At 37.7% G+C, this 16,055-nt stretch overlaps 1 protein-coding gene across 4 annotated transcripts in view; it reads right to left on the reverse strand.

The window, feature by feature from the left end:
• Positions 1–16,055, reverse strand: part of TBCEL (tubulin folding cofactor E like) — a 66,625-nt gene that overhangs the window by 36,673 nt on the left and 13,897 nt on the right. For 3 of the 4 annotated variants that reach the window (XM_036992806.2, XM_036992804.2, XM_036992805.2), the window contains 3 exons: positions 8,246–8,395; positions 6,480–6,619; positions 656–837 (listed from right to left, as the gene is read on the reverse strand). In XM_036992806.2, coding sequence (XP_036848701.1) covers positions 656–837; positions 6,480–6,619; positions 8,246–8,378 — 455 coding nt within the window. In that variant the 5' untranslated portion in view covers positions 8,379–8,395. Of the gene's footprint in view, positions 1–655; positions 838–1,504; positions 1,573–6,479; positions 6,620–8,245; positions 8,396–16,055 lie in introns of those variants that run through there. The other variant, XM_036992807.2, reaches the window with a different exon arrangement.

Consider the following 16,055-nt stretch of genomic DNA (forward strand, 5'->3'; position numbering starts at 1 on the left):
CTAGAGTGAGAGTAAGAAACAAAGATGGAAGAAATGGGGTGAGACCAGATTCTGAAAGGCTTTGATAATTTCCATATTTAGACAAACTTCAGCTTCGTATATTTCCTTAAACTACTTCCTCTGGACACTTATGTGCATATTCAAAGATAGATAGAAACAAACATAACAAAGTATTTCTAAACTGACAAACAAAAAAGGTAATTTCTTGCTTCAATTATTGAATAAGAATAAGCTGCCATTTTCCATCAGGCCAGCTAGGTACTTAATCATCTGAGAGTTTGTATATTTTAGAGATACTACGATTTCTTTTCTTACCAAAGAAAAGGGCTGAGGCAAAATTCTGAAATCAGGTAATCAGAAGATTAAAATGGAGAAAGGTTGGTTTGATCTAGGAATGATAAGTGCTTCTCAGGGATATTTTTCAGTCAAAGGATGGCATATCCTATGTCTTGGTACCATTCAACACTGAACAAGTATTACAATGAAAAAGCTACCAGATTGCTCTCAGAGCCTCATTCTGATTACTTCATTTTTCTAAGCTCATTTTCCTTTCAATCTGCAGTTCTAGCATTTCTGAGATGGGAGATCAGCAGTAATCCTATGTACTAACACAGATGGCAACACAGGCCCTCTCCATCGCACTCTCTGGGCTTACTCGGGTAATTCCTGCAGTATCGTGTGGACGGTCTCCCAAGAAGCTTTGCTGTTGTTGAGAACAAGTTTGCGAACCCCAGAGAAGGACCCAGCACACGTTCTTTCTAAAACCGATAAATTCAGAGGGTTGGAACTCAGGTTTAGAAACTCCAACTGGGGAACATTTGACACAATTTTAGTGACCTAGGAAGAAAAAAAGAAAAGCGTATGAGGCAGTAATCAGAGCTTTTAAATAGCAATCATGCTCAAGAAAGCCTAAGCAAGCGGGGCTCCAGGCAAAGGGCCATTCACATCAGAAGTCCTACGTTAGTGATGGTACCCACAGATGGTACCCACAGACAGTACCCAAGATTTACCCACAAATCTTGGCAAGTAATTAATCTTTCTATGAAACAGTGGCACAACTGAAAATTAATGGTACAAAAGAAAGATTTCCCATGTTGCCTTTGGCAAGATTCTGGATTCTGTTCTCTATTATACTCTCTTTGATAAATGGAGAAAAGTTTAGATGACATCTGAGGCTACAAGTTTCAGAAGAGCTGAGACTGGGTTATGTTAATTGTTCTTGAATCCTTACTTCCATCCTCCGTACAACATAAAGGTCAATTAAAGGTTTACTGAAGACAACTGGTAACAGTTCAGGTTTTCAAAACTGGCTACGTAGTCACAGTCAATTAGAAAACAGTTTCAGCTTGGTTCAAAGATGTACCAAACTATAAAATATTTACACAAAAACACAGAGTATCCCTAACTATATAGTCAAAGAGAAAACATGACAATCAATTTAATGATTTAGCTAGCAACTTGGTAGACAAAAGCTGAAAACGAAAAGGAAATGAGCATTACTGACTTTACTATTTGCTCTGCATAGTATCAGTCTCTTTGACATGGCTTATTTCACCAAATTCTCAGAACAACCTGCAAGATAACAAATATTATGTTTATTTTAATAAAGGAAGATATCTAGGCTCAGAGACATGAAATAATTTGACTAAGGCCTCAGAGTCACAAAAGCCAAATCTAGGATTTAAAAATCTGAGCCATTGTTCTTTTCAGTAGACCACACCTAGTTTGCAAATTACAACTAGCAAATTATAAATATAATCAGAAAAAAAATGAAGAGCTAGCTTAAACAAGTATGAAGGAAACATTAGGAGCTCAGTAGACGTATTAAGTGTTAAACACCCAGCAATGCAGTAACTAAATGTTGTAAGAAAGGAGGAGTAGCACCTAACTAGCTCACCACTGCAGAGCAGGCACTTAATGTTAGTTGAGTGAATTAGTGGCACAAAATCATTCCATAAATGAAACTATTACTAACATGATTAAGTATAGTATGAACCAATGTCTCAACTCTGGCTTATGTCATAGCATATTTATTTTTATTATATATCATATTTAAAATCGTTAGAATTTAAAAAATGTGCTGATTCCTATGATCCACCATAAACTGTTGAATCAGAAGCTTCAAAAGTGGGACAAATTTCATGGATGGGACCTGGATACCTGTTGCTTTTCTGAGGTTTATAGGTACCTCTTGTTGAAAGCTATGAGTAGAAAGAAAAAGTGATCTGTACTTTACACAGATCTATGTGCCTATCCAGTTCAGGAGCTCTAAAATCAGTGAGAAGTAGACTAATTTCAGGAAGTTTCAGAGAAGTGTGTCAGAGGGAATGGTCCTCACATACACTATCTCAGCTATTCTACACGTTAACCCTCTGAATGGACCATTCTTATCATAATGTTACAAATGAAAAAGAAATTGAGCAATCTTTAAAAGAAAACACACTAGATTTCAGTTTAAAATGTAAAGAATTTATACTAGTCTGTATATATTCTCCTGCTTAATCCTTTTTGTGATCAAATGGTACCAAGCATTTGTGTGACATAGGGCTAGAGTTTGAGGTTTTTGTCTTGGCCACAACACAGTTAAACAGTCCACAGAGGGTCCAATCCATTAATGCGCTCTGCCACCCGAATCCTAACGATGTGCAGGACCTTCACACAGAAGACAGTGGCCGGCTACACTCTACCTCTTTGAGGAGCAAAAAGAGATGAAGAGAAACCACACTCCAACCCCAGCATGAGGAGTCACTGCTAATTACAGTACTGCCCAGTTAAACAAACCCTTTGCTGACCACCGAGTATCTTATTTCATTTTTATAATAAAGAGGAAAATGCCCCCCACAATGGATAATTTAAGGGTTTGTGAAGCAATTTCTAGGAGAATTCCTAAGGCTGGCAGATATGTGATGCAGTCTTAATAGTCCATATCTACCCTATTATCCAGTGAGAATAAAGATTTAGAATAGTGATTCATTAGCCCTGGAATATCCTTAAAAGATAAAGTTGGACTGTAGTCTAATAATTGAAGCAGGAAAAATAATATGTGTTAGAAATAGATATTTTCTTCAAAAGGCTGAAATTATAGAAGGATTTTGGAGTAACTTTGAATTAATGATAAAATTCGAGAAAATATTATATTCATTACACTGTTAAATTTACTTGTGGAAGAAAAATGTCCTAATAGCAAAGGCTGACAAACATTCAGTGACTTTCTAGGTCAGTGTATTGACTTTTTTTTTTAATCTAAAAATAAAAAGGACTCGTTCAGCTGCACTGGGCTATGTGCAGGCAAGTGGGGATAAGCGGAGATCACCTTTTAGGTCTCCACAATTCTGTGACTTGATAGGAGACCCTCTACTCTGACTTCTAAAAAGGAGGAAACCAAAGTTGTAAAAAAAAATGAGGAAAGTTCTATAAGATAACAATCTGTAAATTTATACCCAACCTATTCTCTACCTCACCTGAGTGATGAATTCCTCCCTCCCCTCACCTACTTGGTTTAATTTCTTTTATAGAATGGTTTTGATAAGGAAAGGAGCAAAAAGGAGATACCTTGGGAAAAGTCAGACAAAAATCTACTTAGTCAAAACTTTGAGTCGAAAGCTAAAAATTGCACTTTTTTTTTACACAGAGATGCCCAATTTTAGAATGACAGAGACAAATGTTTGCCTCCCCCAAAAGTATTATACTTCTCACTCATATTTATCTTAGTCTCTGGATATACAGCAGCCAGTAGTTTAAACTATAAAAGAAGTTACTCATAACATTAGCAACATTCAAAACAAAAAAAAGGCCAAACTATATTATTTTGTTCCATATTGTTATATCAAATACTGGCTGAAGTAAACCTGGTTAATGGCTAGGGACAAAATGATCTCTTTGGTAATCAGATATATGGGCTGTAATGGGATTGAAATGTAATGTCTTAAAAGTGTGGCCTATGAAGCATTTGTAACCTGGCAAAGAGTTTAATCAATCCTATAAAATCAGTATCTTTTGCTGTCAGTATTTCTCCCATCTCTCTGTGCTCTGACATATATTCTACAAGACTGGGATCAACAAAGGACAAAATATAAAGGAATGATAAAAACAAAAATAAACTGGAAAATGGAAATCTGAAGCGTAACAGCAACAAAGGTTTATGTGAACACAGGCTGTGGAGCACACACAGGACACACAAACTGCACTCTACTCTGGCTGTATGTATCAACGCAGCCTGGAAAATATTTGGTGTAGACCCTTGTCTAAGCAGAGAAAAGGCTGAATTACCGAATTACCCAGTGTAAACTCTGCGTTTGGATCCATCTTAAGAAAGCAACCATGTCACTAGTAAACTGTTGCTGCCAGGTAGCAAAAGCTTATGTATGTGGTCAAAGCATAGGTCAAAGCACAAAACCTTTGTGAAATTTTATTTCCCAAAGAAACAAATTGAGGAGAATCAGCCTTGTGACCGCAGGAGCTGCAGTGACGCAGAGGAAGACTTGGTTTGCCTTGTTGCCGTGCAGGTCAAAAAATTCTCACCAGAGGTTCAGCAGTAGGATTACTGGGGGACTGTGGAGAAAGTGGATGAACAAGGTGTTCTCTTTGCATCTGTGCAGTGTGGTTAGAACAGACATGCCAAGTAAGCGTTTCAAAGGACCAAGAAGGCACAGACTGAAACTTGTTAAACAATGAACTATCCCAGTTGAATACATAAGTAAATCCATTAATTAATACATGTACAGAGACTGTTTCCTGAACAACCCATTACACATGCATACAGTAACAAGTCACTTAGAAATCAAGAGGCATGCAGCTCAATGAATTTTGGTAAACATCCTCATAAAAATAGGAAATATAACCAGGAGCACAATTACCAGATTAAACAAGATTATGAAATGGACAAATAAAATAAAAACTGAAGAAAACTAGGTTATATAGATTTCTCTTAAACCAAAAAGCTGTCTTAGAATTTGAAAAGCATCTAATACCTACAAAGTACCTTTAACAATTAATTTTCTCAGCAACTCTGTCTTACGGATGAGCAAACTAAAGCACTAAAGAATTAAGTGACTTTCTTAAGATGAGAGGAAATGTTGGAGCACATGGTCTTGATCAATCCTTACGATATCATCATTTGTTTATTAATGCATTCAACCAACATTTGAATACATAGTATGCTGGGCACTGATGACAAAAAAAGACAAAAATCTCCAATTTGAAAAAGCTCATAGTCTGGTAAGAAAACTGTCAAGTAAGCAAGTGATTGCACTACATTGTGATAAATCCTTTCAGCGCAGCATGACACAGGTGCTAGAGTAATCTGACTGCCTGAGTGAGGGCCAGAGAAAGTTTCACAGAGGAATAGCAACCTGGGCCAAGTCTTGACAGATACATAGGAAGTAGCAGGGTAGATAAGAGGAGGAACAGTGCAGTACATTCAGAATGAATAAAAGTAAGGAAGATGTTCATGTCAAGAGTTTATCATGAGCTGTGTGAAAGGGCCTGTGGCTAAAGGTGGAGATAAAGCTCTAGAAATAGCAAACGGCTACATCATGGAGGGCCACACTTAAGAGAGCTCAGACCTTAGTTTCTAGGCAGTGAAAAGCAACTAAAATATTTCAAGCAGGAGAGTGTCAAAACCATATTTCATTTTATTAAAAAGTGTCTGGCATGTTCATGTAATAGTACATTAATGATAGCAAAATAAAAAAATAAAATAAAATCATATCTCAAAAAAAAAAAAAAGAGTCTAGCAGAACTGTAGAAAACAGCTTAGAGGAAGAATAAAATCAGAGACAGGAAAATCCTTTAGGAAGCTTTTCCAATAGTCCAAGCAAGAGTAAGAGCCTACATTAAGGCAGGAGAACGAATCAAGTAGGAAGAACAATTTTTCCCTTGTCTTAAGGGTAGCTATCAGGTAGTTATAATCAGGTAGGAATGTTATATATAATAGTACGAGAGAATGTTATCACAGTTTTACTTATATACTTGATTTAGAGTTACTCTGAGGTCAAAAGACATAAGTTATGTCAAACTACCAAAGTAACTTAAAAATGTAAGGTAAAGTTCTAAAATATTTTTGGAATTTGAAATAAATTTCAGTAACAAGAACAAATATTGGTATAACTTGGTTTCAAGCTCAAGCAATTTTGTCAATTTATACTAAAAAATGTGAAGTAGTAGAGAATAAGAATAGGATGTGTCCACCAGTGAAACAGTAGAAAATTTTACACATTGTTAAGAATCTAAACCTCTGTAGTCTTATTAACTTCTTGAGGCCTGGAACAAAGTTCCTCAGTGCTTCTCACATTGATGAAAAACAAATCAGCAATAACAAAGTTAATAAATAGAACAGGTGAAGCAGTCAGTTATTTATCGTGAGACATGGAGACAATAAGAAATCACAAGTGAGAATCAAGAACTGAGTAGACTATGTAATAATATAATCAATAATACAATGGTTATTGCTACATTTTACCAAAAGGCAGTACATTTACCTCATGCCAGTCTTCCAGTTTGTTGTCAGAAAGATCTAGTTCTGACACATGAGCACAGAAGGCAGCGATTTCTTTTTCATCTCCTGCACATGTTATTCCACAGCTGTTCAACACCAGGACACTTGGGAGGTTGAGGCGATCTGAGTCATGGGGGAAACAAAACTTTCTGAATAGCCCAATTCTTGTCTACACACATTCATCCTCCAGGAATCAAAATCATGACATTACAGAAGGAGATGGAAAATACAGGATATGATGGGACCCAGGGGTACAGAGTTCTAAACTGGAATTAGGAGGAGATTAGAAGTACTGGACTAATACCACCAAAAAAGGCCTTAGGCTGTATGTCATGTCTAACAGGACTTTTATGTCAACTACCAACAACAGAGCTATCATCCATGCCATCATCTTAACCATCCAGACACCAGAGCCATGTTATTCTTGTCTGGACTACCACAAGCTTCTTATTGGCCTCAATTTTCTTTTTTAAATTTAGTTCAAAAGTATCATTCTGGATAGCTCCTTTCCCTCTGTCTGTTGTGTATTTTCACCTTTTGCTGCCTTTGAAAATGATCTCACACCACTAGATGGCCCATTTGCTAAAACACCGTGTTCTTCAGTTCGTATCATTCAAGAAATCCTTCTCATTTAAGTGGATCCATTTGAAACCCTATATCTCCTTCTTGCATACTTGTTCATGAATCATTCCCATTTCATATCCATGTACCATATATACCTTATGAAAAGTTAGCCTTCTTAAAAAATATAATTATAATGGCAGAAAGTGTAGCAGAGTCTTAACTATTCAGTGAATCTCGTCAAACTGGGGTAGTTGAACTACTGCCTTGTTCGAAAATACATGTATCAATAAAACCACTATCACTATCTCTAATAAAAAGTATAACCATGAAAATTCAACCACTCTTCCCTATTTGGTATAAAACAAGGACTCACAAAGGTACTATTTTATTAATGGAGGCCTCAAATTATATGATTTTTCAGTATCAAATTTATCAGAACGAGAAAGATTCTGAAAAAAAAAATGACCAAGTAAAAAGTATACTTCCTACCATCCCAGTTTATATGGAGTGGCAGTTGTATTGAGAAATTACAAACACTCAGTAACCTTTGGACACAGGAACTAAAACACTGTTCAATATTCAAGTACCTCCAAGAACTATTAATCACATCAAGCTAAAATGCAAGCAAAAAATACACCTGGCCCCTTTCTAGCTGGAGATTTGCTCATATCATAACCCCTCTCCTAGAATTTTGTCTCCTCTAGTCTACAGTCTTAAAGGGGTAGTTCAAGTCTCATAGCTTTAAACCCTTTTCTGATCATACTAATTAACTCTCTTCTCAATTTCTTTTCCAATCACTATGCCATTTATTTGACTCAACATAGACTTGTATTATATCTTTGTAATGTGAATGTCTTAGAATCCAACAGGCTGTAAGGTCACAGAGTACACAGGCCAGTCTTGTCCTATCTTGCACACTCCAAGTTCCTTGAAAGAATACATCTTTGAAATATTATCACTCAAATATTGTTCTTGCCCTATCAGTGTCACTAAAATGCCTGTTGGCTAATATGGAAGAAAACAAGTCTTTCAGGTTTTCAAAAAGCTGAAAACGTAGCAAGGGAGAAACAACTTGACTCATTCAAAATAAAAGAAGTCTTCTGCAAACAAGGCAGTATATGGTTTAATGTCCTATGTAAGCTTCAGAAAATAAATGAATAAATGTGTAGGTCCCATCTTTCTTACCTTTCATAGGAGAGCCCTGAGGTGTGGCTGGAACATGGACCCCCATCCCAGGACCACGGCGATAAGGAAAGTTTTCAGGACTGTATTTTTCACATAATACTTGCATAAAACTCCTCCCACTAGGTTGATCCATCTTCTTTCCCTAAAATCCTACAAGAAACCAAGAAATCATTAAAATTACTTACTCATACATGAAATACTGAGAGCCAATTATTTCTAAAGCACTAGGCTAAGGCACTGCAGGCATGTTAAGACATGGACACTGTCCCCAGGAATTTGTACTGTGCTGAGACCATTTGATTTAGGGAACCTACATATGGAGAGAAATGGCAGCAATACAATTCAGCACATGACAACTGCAGTGCAGATTAACAGTGCTACCGGGCGGTCATTCCCAGCCGAGGGTAACAGGACGACTTCTGGTGGGGGCACAGGGTTCATGTGTAATAGGAAAAAGGACTAAAAAGGAAGGTGTGGGCTAGTCATCAGACTGAAGAGTTTGGATGAATCCTTTGACATTTATCCCTCAAAACCGATTCTCCTCTTCTTCCACAGTAAGATATTTTTTTAACTATGCTCATAGTTACTTCTACATAGGAATGAGTATATGATTAAGTTCTGGTTTGGAGGTTAGAAATAAAGGAAGTATTCTATGGCAGCATCTGGGAATCATCCTTAAAACATGACCAGAGTGTGCTCTGCCCTCCTTCTCTGTCTCTTCCTCAAGTCTACTGCCTAGAAAACAGATGCCACCCTGCACTACATGCCCTAAGATAGGTGCAATGTAGAGATGAATGGGATCCGGGTACTTGAGGACTTCATGAAACTGGGCTGCCATCCTGGTACTGGGTTGCATATCTCAGGAAATTTCAGTGAAAGATAAATAAACCACTGTGCTTTTCCATTTTCCAGTCACTTACAAATGGACTTCTAACTAATTCAGAATGTCATTTCTTTTGGTTTTGAGTTTGGGTGGAGTCTGCAGTTATCTAACCTCAGCTAGGGATCCAAACATATAGTAACTCCAGCACTCTTTCCGTACCTATGCATGGGTTAAATCCGGTAAGAGTAAACAACATGCTAACTCCTGACCAGCCTGCTAACACATTATCTTGTGTGGGGTGGCCTAGGATCTGTATTAAATATAAATCAAAATAGAGGCAACTAATTGACCTCTGTAGTTGCAACTATCAGATATCAAGCTTTTTACTAAAACAATCAGGAAAAGGAAGATAAATGGTACTCAAAGAAGAAGGGATGTCATGAAAAAGGTTTACCAATGAGCAAGTACAATGGTATATACGAGTGACCCTAAGAGACCCAACAGAAAACAGTAGAGGAGTATCTAAACAGGAAGTTCAGAGGACATCGTGTGTGCTACATTAAGAGGCTGAAGTTCATTCTGTAGGAAACTTGAAGAAACCAGAAGGTTTCAAGAAAGGGAATAAAACAACAATCAAATTCTTTTGAAAACTCACCATAGGCAGGGAGAAGTACAAAATACAATGCAAGAACACAGAAGCAAGGTGATGAGGGCCCGAGGCGAAACAGCGGCAGTACCGATAGGAAGCAGTGGCAGATTCAAGATCAGTCTGGAAAGCAAGCTTTGCAGGAATTACGGGAGCTGAGGGGCAGGCAGAGCCAAGGCTGACCCCCCAGTTTCCAGTATGGGTGACCAGATGACTTGTGATGCCATTAAGTAAGAAGAAAATATGAAGAGACCTCGTTGGAAGGGGAAAACGATGAATTCCATTTTAGACATGTTCAATCTGAAGCATCTGTGGGGTATCGAGGCAAGCAGTCTGAAACTGGGTGAGAAATGGGAGCTAGAGGTGAAGATTTGTACATTAGCAGGATATGGGAAATATTCTGAGGAAGAACAGGAGGACAACAGGACTGTCAGGGACACTGGTACCTAAGGGACAGGCAGAGGAAGCAGAGTCAGAAAGGAAGAGAAAAGGAACAACCAGAGAGTAGGGTGTACAGTCAACATTTTGAGAAGTTTCAATGAGAAAGGGAGGAGAAAGATGGGATGACAAACTGGGCAGGAGCATGAGGGAGTAGGGAATCGGCGCAACTGGCAGGACGTTTTCTCTTAAACTAGGAGAGCCCTGAATATGGTTCAAGACTATGGAGAAGCAGCAAGTAGAGCTGGAGAGGCTGAAAATGAATACTCATGTGTGGTCCTGGAGCAAACTAGCAGGAATGAACATTAAAGACTTCTCAGAAGGCTGTCGGATACCTAAGATAATGCCTCAAATTGTTTACTATTAGCGGCGGCATAGTTACTACTTCACTATGTTACTACATTGGTTTACTTTTGCTTATACTAGTGTAATTATACTGAATGTTAGGTATTCTCCTGTGTTTGTCCTAACTTCACCATTATATTATAAAGGGGCAGAGCCATGTCCTTGTGTTTCTTCAGCATTGAGTCATAGCATCTGGCACAGTACATTATATGTGGTAAGGGCTCGATAGATGTTGCTGAGTACTAAAATCACTAGCCTCCCAGTGTGCTGGGAAGAAAGAGCAGAGAATTCAGGACTGGAAGTAGGTGCAAGCTGCACTCTGTTCTACAACTCAATAGTTTTGTACCATCAGGCAAAACGTTGTATTTTTCTGGTACTTTAATGTCTTCATCTATAAAATATTAATACTATACTACTTGGATTTCAGGGTTGCTGTAGTGCTCTAAACTACATAAATGCACTAATGGGATTACAGGGCTGTTGTAAAGCTCTAACGTATACAAGTGTTATTAATTATAGGAGGAAATTATAGTATGGTAAAAAGCACATGACATAGAAAATAGGCTTTGTCATTTACTAGCTGGGTTAAACATAAGCCAGTTACCTAACCTCTCTTTACTTTTCTTACCTATGGTTGGGCTAAAATTTTCCTCTCAGATTTGTAGTAATAATTTGAAAAAGGCATGAATATAAAAACGATCCTTAAACTTGGCCCACATTCTAGAGTACTACCAGCACCATATCTCTACCAAATTCTGCAAAGTTAATTCACAAATGCTTAGAACACAGAGCAGATGCTCACAGAGCACATGGCCATCTACTGAGCATAAGTTTTATCCATACAGTTTACGAAAGTTTACACCATGGACTACAGTTCATGATGAGTGTATCACAAGTCACCTTGAAAACAGAGGGCAGCCCTCTGTCAAGATCCTTATTTGTGAGCTAAAGGAGAGACTTTTTAGTACAAGACAGTTCGTTCCTTCTATCCACACAGAGCATAAGTGTCTGTGCTCTTCTCTACCCGAGCATGGACTGTACCAGAACTGAACTGTGTGTGTTCAGCTGGGACTTCAGGAACCTTCAGGTAGAAAGTTCTTTTTCAATGTAAACTCATCACCAAGAGCAGACAACACAGAGCAGGTGCTGGGCCACTAGCGACAGGCACCACAGTTCTTACCAAAGACCTGTCTCAAGCAGAATGCAACAGAATTCTTTGAAATGTTTAACAAAAAGTGAAGAAGTTACATTGTCATCTTCCATACAACAGTGGTTCAAAAGAATAAGAAGCAAGTGGGGAGGGTGCTGAGCTGTCAGCATCAAAGTAATTGTCACCGGGGTTCAAATAGCATCTTTTAACTAGAAGCTTCAGAACCACCTCAACTCAAACCTCTTCAAGGGCGATAATCTTATACATAGTTTAAATGTAGACAAACTGAGGAATGGTAAGTTTGGAGACATTTTCAAGTTAAAATAAGGGATAGGAAGCAAGCGGTCATGGGAACTTAAAAAGTTACTCCTCATAGCCCCACACTAACAACGCTTCCAAATAGTCTGGGATTTTTAAATATTTTTCTCTTCTTTTTATTCTAAAGACATAAAAGCAGTGACGGGCGCCTTCACTGGTTATTTTCCAGGATACTCTATTGGAACAGCTTTCCAGGAATGCAGATAGTGTGCACATTAATACATGGGTTTTGAATTAGAACATTAAGATTGCAAGATGGATCAGTAACATAAATCTACCCAAAATCTGTTGGGGCAGTTTGAGGAGGATCAGTAGGTGGGAAAGGAAAACTGAAAACCAAACAGATTGAAAAATGAGGAAATACAGGATGGAAAAAGATCTTTAACAGGAGTCTTATAAAAGGTTTTTTGGGGGGTGGAGGGCTAATCTATGACTTTCTGGAAAAGAACAGGTGTCAAATTACATCTGACGACTACCTCTACAGTTGGCAGAGATTTAGGCATTTATAAAAGTGTTGTGAATTGGTGCTTAACACCCGGGAGCCAGGACTCTTAGGTGATGTTGCTTGGTTCTGTTACCAAACCAAAGAAGCACGCATGTGAAAATCTAACTCCTTTGTGCCTCAAACCCTGACCATAGCACGCTCTTGTAAAGTGAAGACTTAATGGTAGATACCGTACTTCATACAGTTTGAATACGAACAGCTTCACTCAGAACATCCAAAAAATACAAATACTACCTCACAGAATCCCAAAATTTACATTTTACATCTTACAATAGATTTATCTGCTTATATATGCAAGACAATATGCTACACACTAGAGAGACTACATGATACCCTCCAGGAGGAAGACATAGAAATTAGTACCCACGGTCGACTCCAGAGAGGAAATGAGGAATAGGGTGGGAAGATTCGCATCTCACTCTTCACCCATCTGAATGAACACCTGAACTCACCAGACACATACATCATCTTTTTTGTCCCATCCATTATCTTTTCAAAATGTAGAACATTTTAAGATGATATATCTGGGAATGACTTACTAATCGGTCAAATGGCTTTTGAATTACTCATTATCATCAATTGTCTGTGAAAAAAATTCCAAATTGTACCATGTGGAATATACAATGGTAATACCTTTAAAAGGAACTGGGGAGTGAGAAAGAAGAGAGAAATAAAATGGGAGACCAAATGGAAATAGAGACTTTGGTTAACAGCACTGGAAAAAAAAAAACAGAACAAAACAACTAAGAGTAGTTATTTGTACATAAATGGGTCTATGTCAAAGGAACTGAAAATTTTAAGCTACTTGAGGGTGTTTCCCTCTTCTTCATAATTTTTATGCTATGAAAACTCTTCCTGGATATTTAGCCTCATCCTAAATAAATGCATAGTTTGAATTACTGCGATTTATTTTTTGAACTGTCGGTCAGTTCCCAGCAATTTACTCTGCAGTAATTGGGGCGCTGCAGGATGGGCTTCAGGTGCAGTAGGCACCTCTCTCCCGGCCAGTCTCCACAGTAAGACGGCACTGGAGGCCTGACACTCCCAAGCAGCCTTAGACTCTGGTGGGAATCTCAGCCCCCTAGAGCCACTGTGGTTCCAGTGTCACAATAGTTTGGATTGCAGTTTGGGTAATTTGGATGAAATATTTGGATACATTTTATTAACCGATTTCAATTGGCTAGTAAAGAAAGTGACACTGCAGGTCAGTCCTATCTGTTTATCAGAGCAGGGCAAAAAACTACACTTGAAAAGCTACCTGTCAATACTTTGCTACCAAATGTTTGCAAACAACCCGTAGGTTAAACCTTTTGGCCAAAGGATGGGCAACTGCACCTTCCAATTCCTTTGATCAGATGCCATTTCATTCCAGTCATTCTCCTCCTTTAAGGTGCCTATTTCCTTCATAAGATGATCTGAGAATAAGAATCTCATTACCAAACTTAATAAAAATGGAGACAACAAATATATTTAGTTTTCTCTGCTATCTCTTTTTTGCATTTTATCAAGTGATTCCAGTTAGGCTTATTCACGTACTCATTTATTCATAAAATGTGCGCCCTCACAAAGCTTAGTCCCATTTAGGTGCATTCAACAACCAAGAACAAGAAAGTGAATCTGTGCCAAACACTGTGTTAAACACCAAAGAAAGAAAGAATGAATAAAATCCAAACTCTGCCCTCCAGACATCCACAATCTGAAAGGAAATACACAGAGGTAAACACATACCTGAAATAAACCACATGGAAATAGTGAACCCAAACATAAGCAGTGATTAACTTTGGGCGGTATGATCAAGGAAATAGGGGGTGAATTCTGAGCCATTTTTCAAGATGATGATTAGGTTAATGGGTGGAGAATGGCACTCCAGGCTCAGTAAATAACAGAACATCAACAGGCACAAAACATGAAACATGGGCTATTAAGAGATATTGTTAAAACATAATATGCGTGTGCAGGGAGCAGGGGAAGCAGAGGAGATTGATTGTGGGGTGGATGGTGGTCAGCTCATGATGGACCTTGCTCAAGTTCGACTTTATCTTATAAAGTCAAAATAAGAAAAAGTTTGATAGGTTACTGAATACAATACAAGGATGGGTGTTACTGATCTTTACACAAAATATCAAGAGGTGAAAAATAAGAAATTTAAAATCCCTAAAGGACTGAGCAATTAGGAGTTTGTTCATCATAGGGGAAGCACTTTCAGTACAGACAAGGGGGTAAAAGTCACAGTATAGGGAGTTAGGGAACTAAATAGTGAAGACAATAAATTGTATAGACCATGATCTTAAAAAGCTTAGATGAAAGTAGAAGAGATGAGATAGTCGATGGAAAAAAAAAAAACTCCTGCGTTCAGAGAAGAGAGTTGTTACATCTTGTTCTTTTTAAAGAAAAAGACAAAAGAGAAATTGATAGGCTGAGTTTGGGTAGGTGGGTAGAGAAGGTCAATAATAACGAGGGAGTTGAAGGAGGAAAATCTCCTAGACAGCTTCAAAGAATCTCTTAGAATTACTAGTTTTCTCAGTTTTTCCAAGTCTTTTTTTTTTTTTTTAAGCCCATTTAACTTTTGTTTTGTAGACTCCTAACCTCATCCCCAGGTAGCTTCCTTTTTTCAAAATCCCCACAATTCCAAACTCTGCTGCAGCCTTGGGCATTTTGGGTAGGTGGGACTTCCATTTGTTTTCTTTTTCTCAATCCTCAGCGTAAGTATACCCCAACAAAACACGATTACTCTGGGAAAGTCTATGTATGTGTTATATATTTTTCCCTCTAAGAAAGATTAAGTAAATGAATGAATAAAGGTCTAGTAATAAGTCTTCCAAATAATAGCTTTAAAAATACAAGTGATACACACTTTCTAAAAAAATTTCCAATTGAAAAGAAGTAACAACCTGCAGCCCCATATAACTTCCATGTGGATGTTGTTTCCCTTTTTATTGGTAAATTAAGCATGTCAATAGTGTAACGAAAAGCCTTTCATATCTGAAGCATATTAAGAGGCACAGCCATAGCAGAAAGCAAGGGTCGACAGATTTAGCAAGTACATTAAGCCTGAGTGTGGACCTTGTTGCATATTTTTCCAGACCATTTTTTCCATGCTATGTATAGATAGATTTTTATGCAAAATTAAATTACTTTACATACATAGTTAACCTGTCTTTTCACTGAATAGCTCATGAAAAACTACGTCAATAAATACCTATATCTACATAATCATTTTTAAGGTCTGTAGAGTATTCCATTAATAAGCTTTTGTAGCTGCAGTCATAAATGACTGCTATCTGTCCCATAAAAACACTTTAGGGATATTGTCCAAATCAATATTATGAGGCTGGATATTCCATTCTGTATGGCACTTCTAATTTCATTTATCATGAAGTAAGTATTCCTGCAATTCTACCTCAGATACCTCCCCTGAGCATTATATAATATACCTTTATGGGATGAAAAGGAAAATAAACTAATTCTCATAAATTTCAGAACTGTTCTGTAGAATTATAGTTTGTCAATTCACAAATTTACTTGAAGCATTCCTTGTGTAAAATTTGAGTGCAGCTGATAAATCCATTATCATAACACACCACA

This window comes from Manis javanica, chromosome 6 (genome assembly GCF_040802235.1).
Source record: "Manis javanica isolate MJ-LG chromosome 6, MJ_LKY, whole genome shotgun sequence".
Classification (NCBI taxonomy): Eukaryota; Metazoa; Chordata; class Mammalia; order Pholidota; family Manidae; genus Manis; species Manis javanica.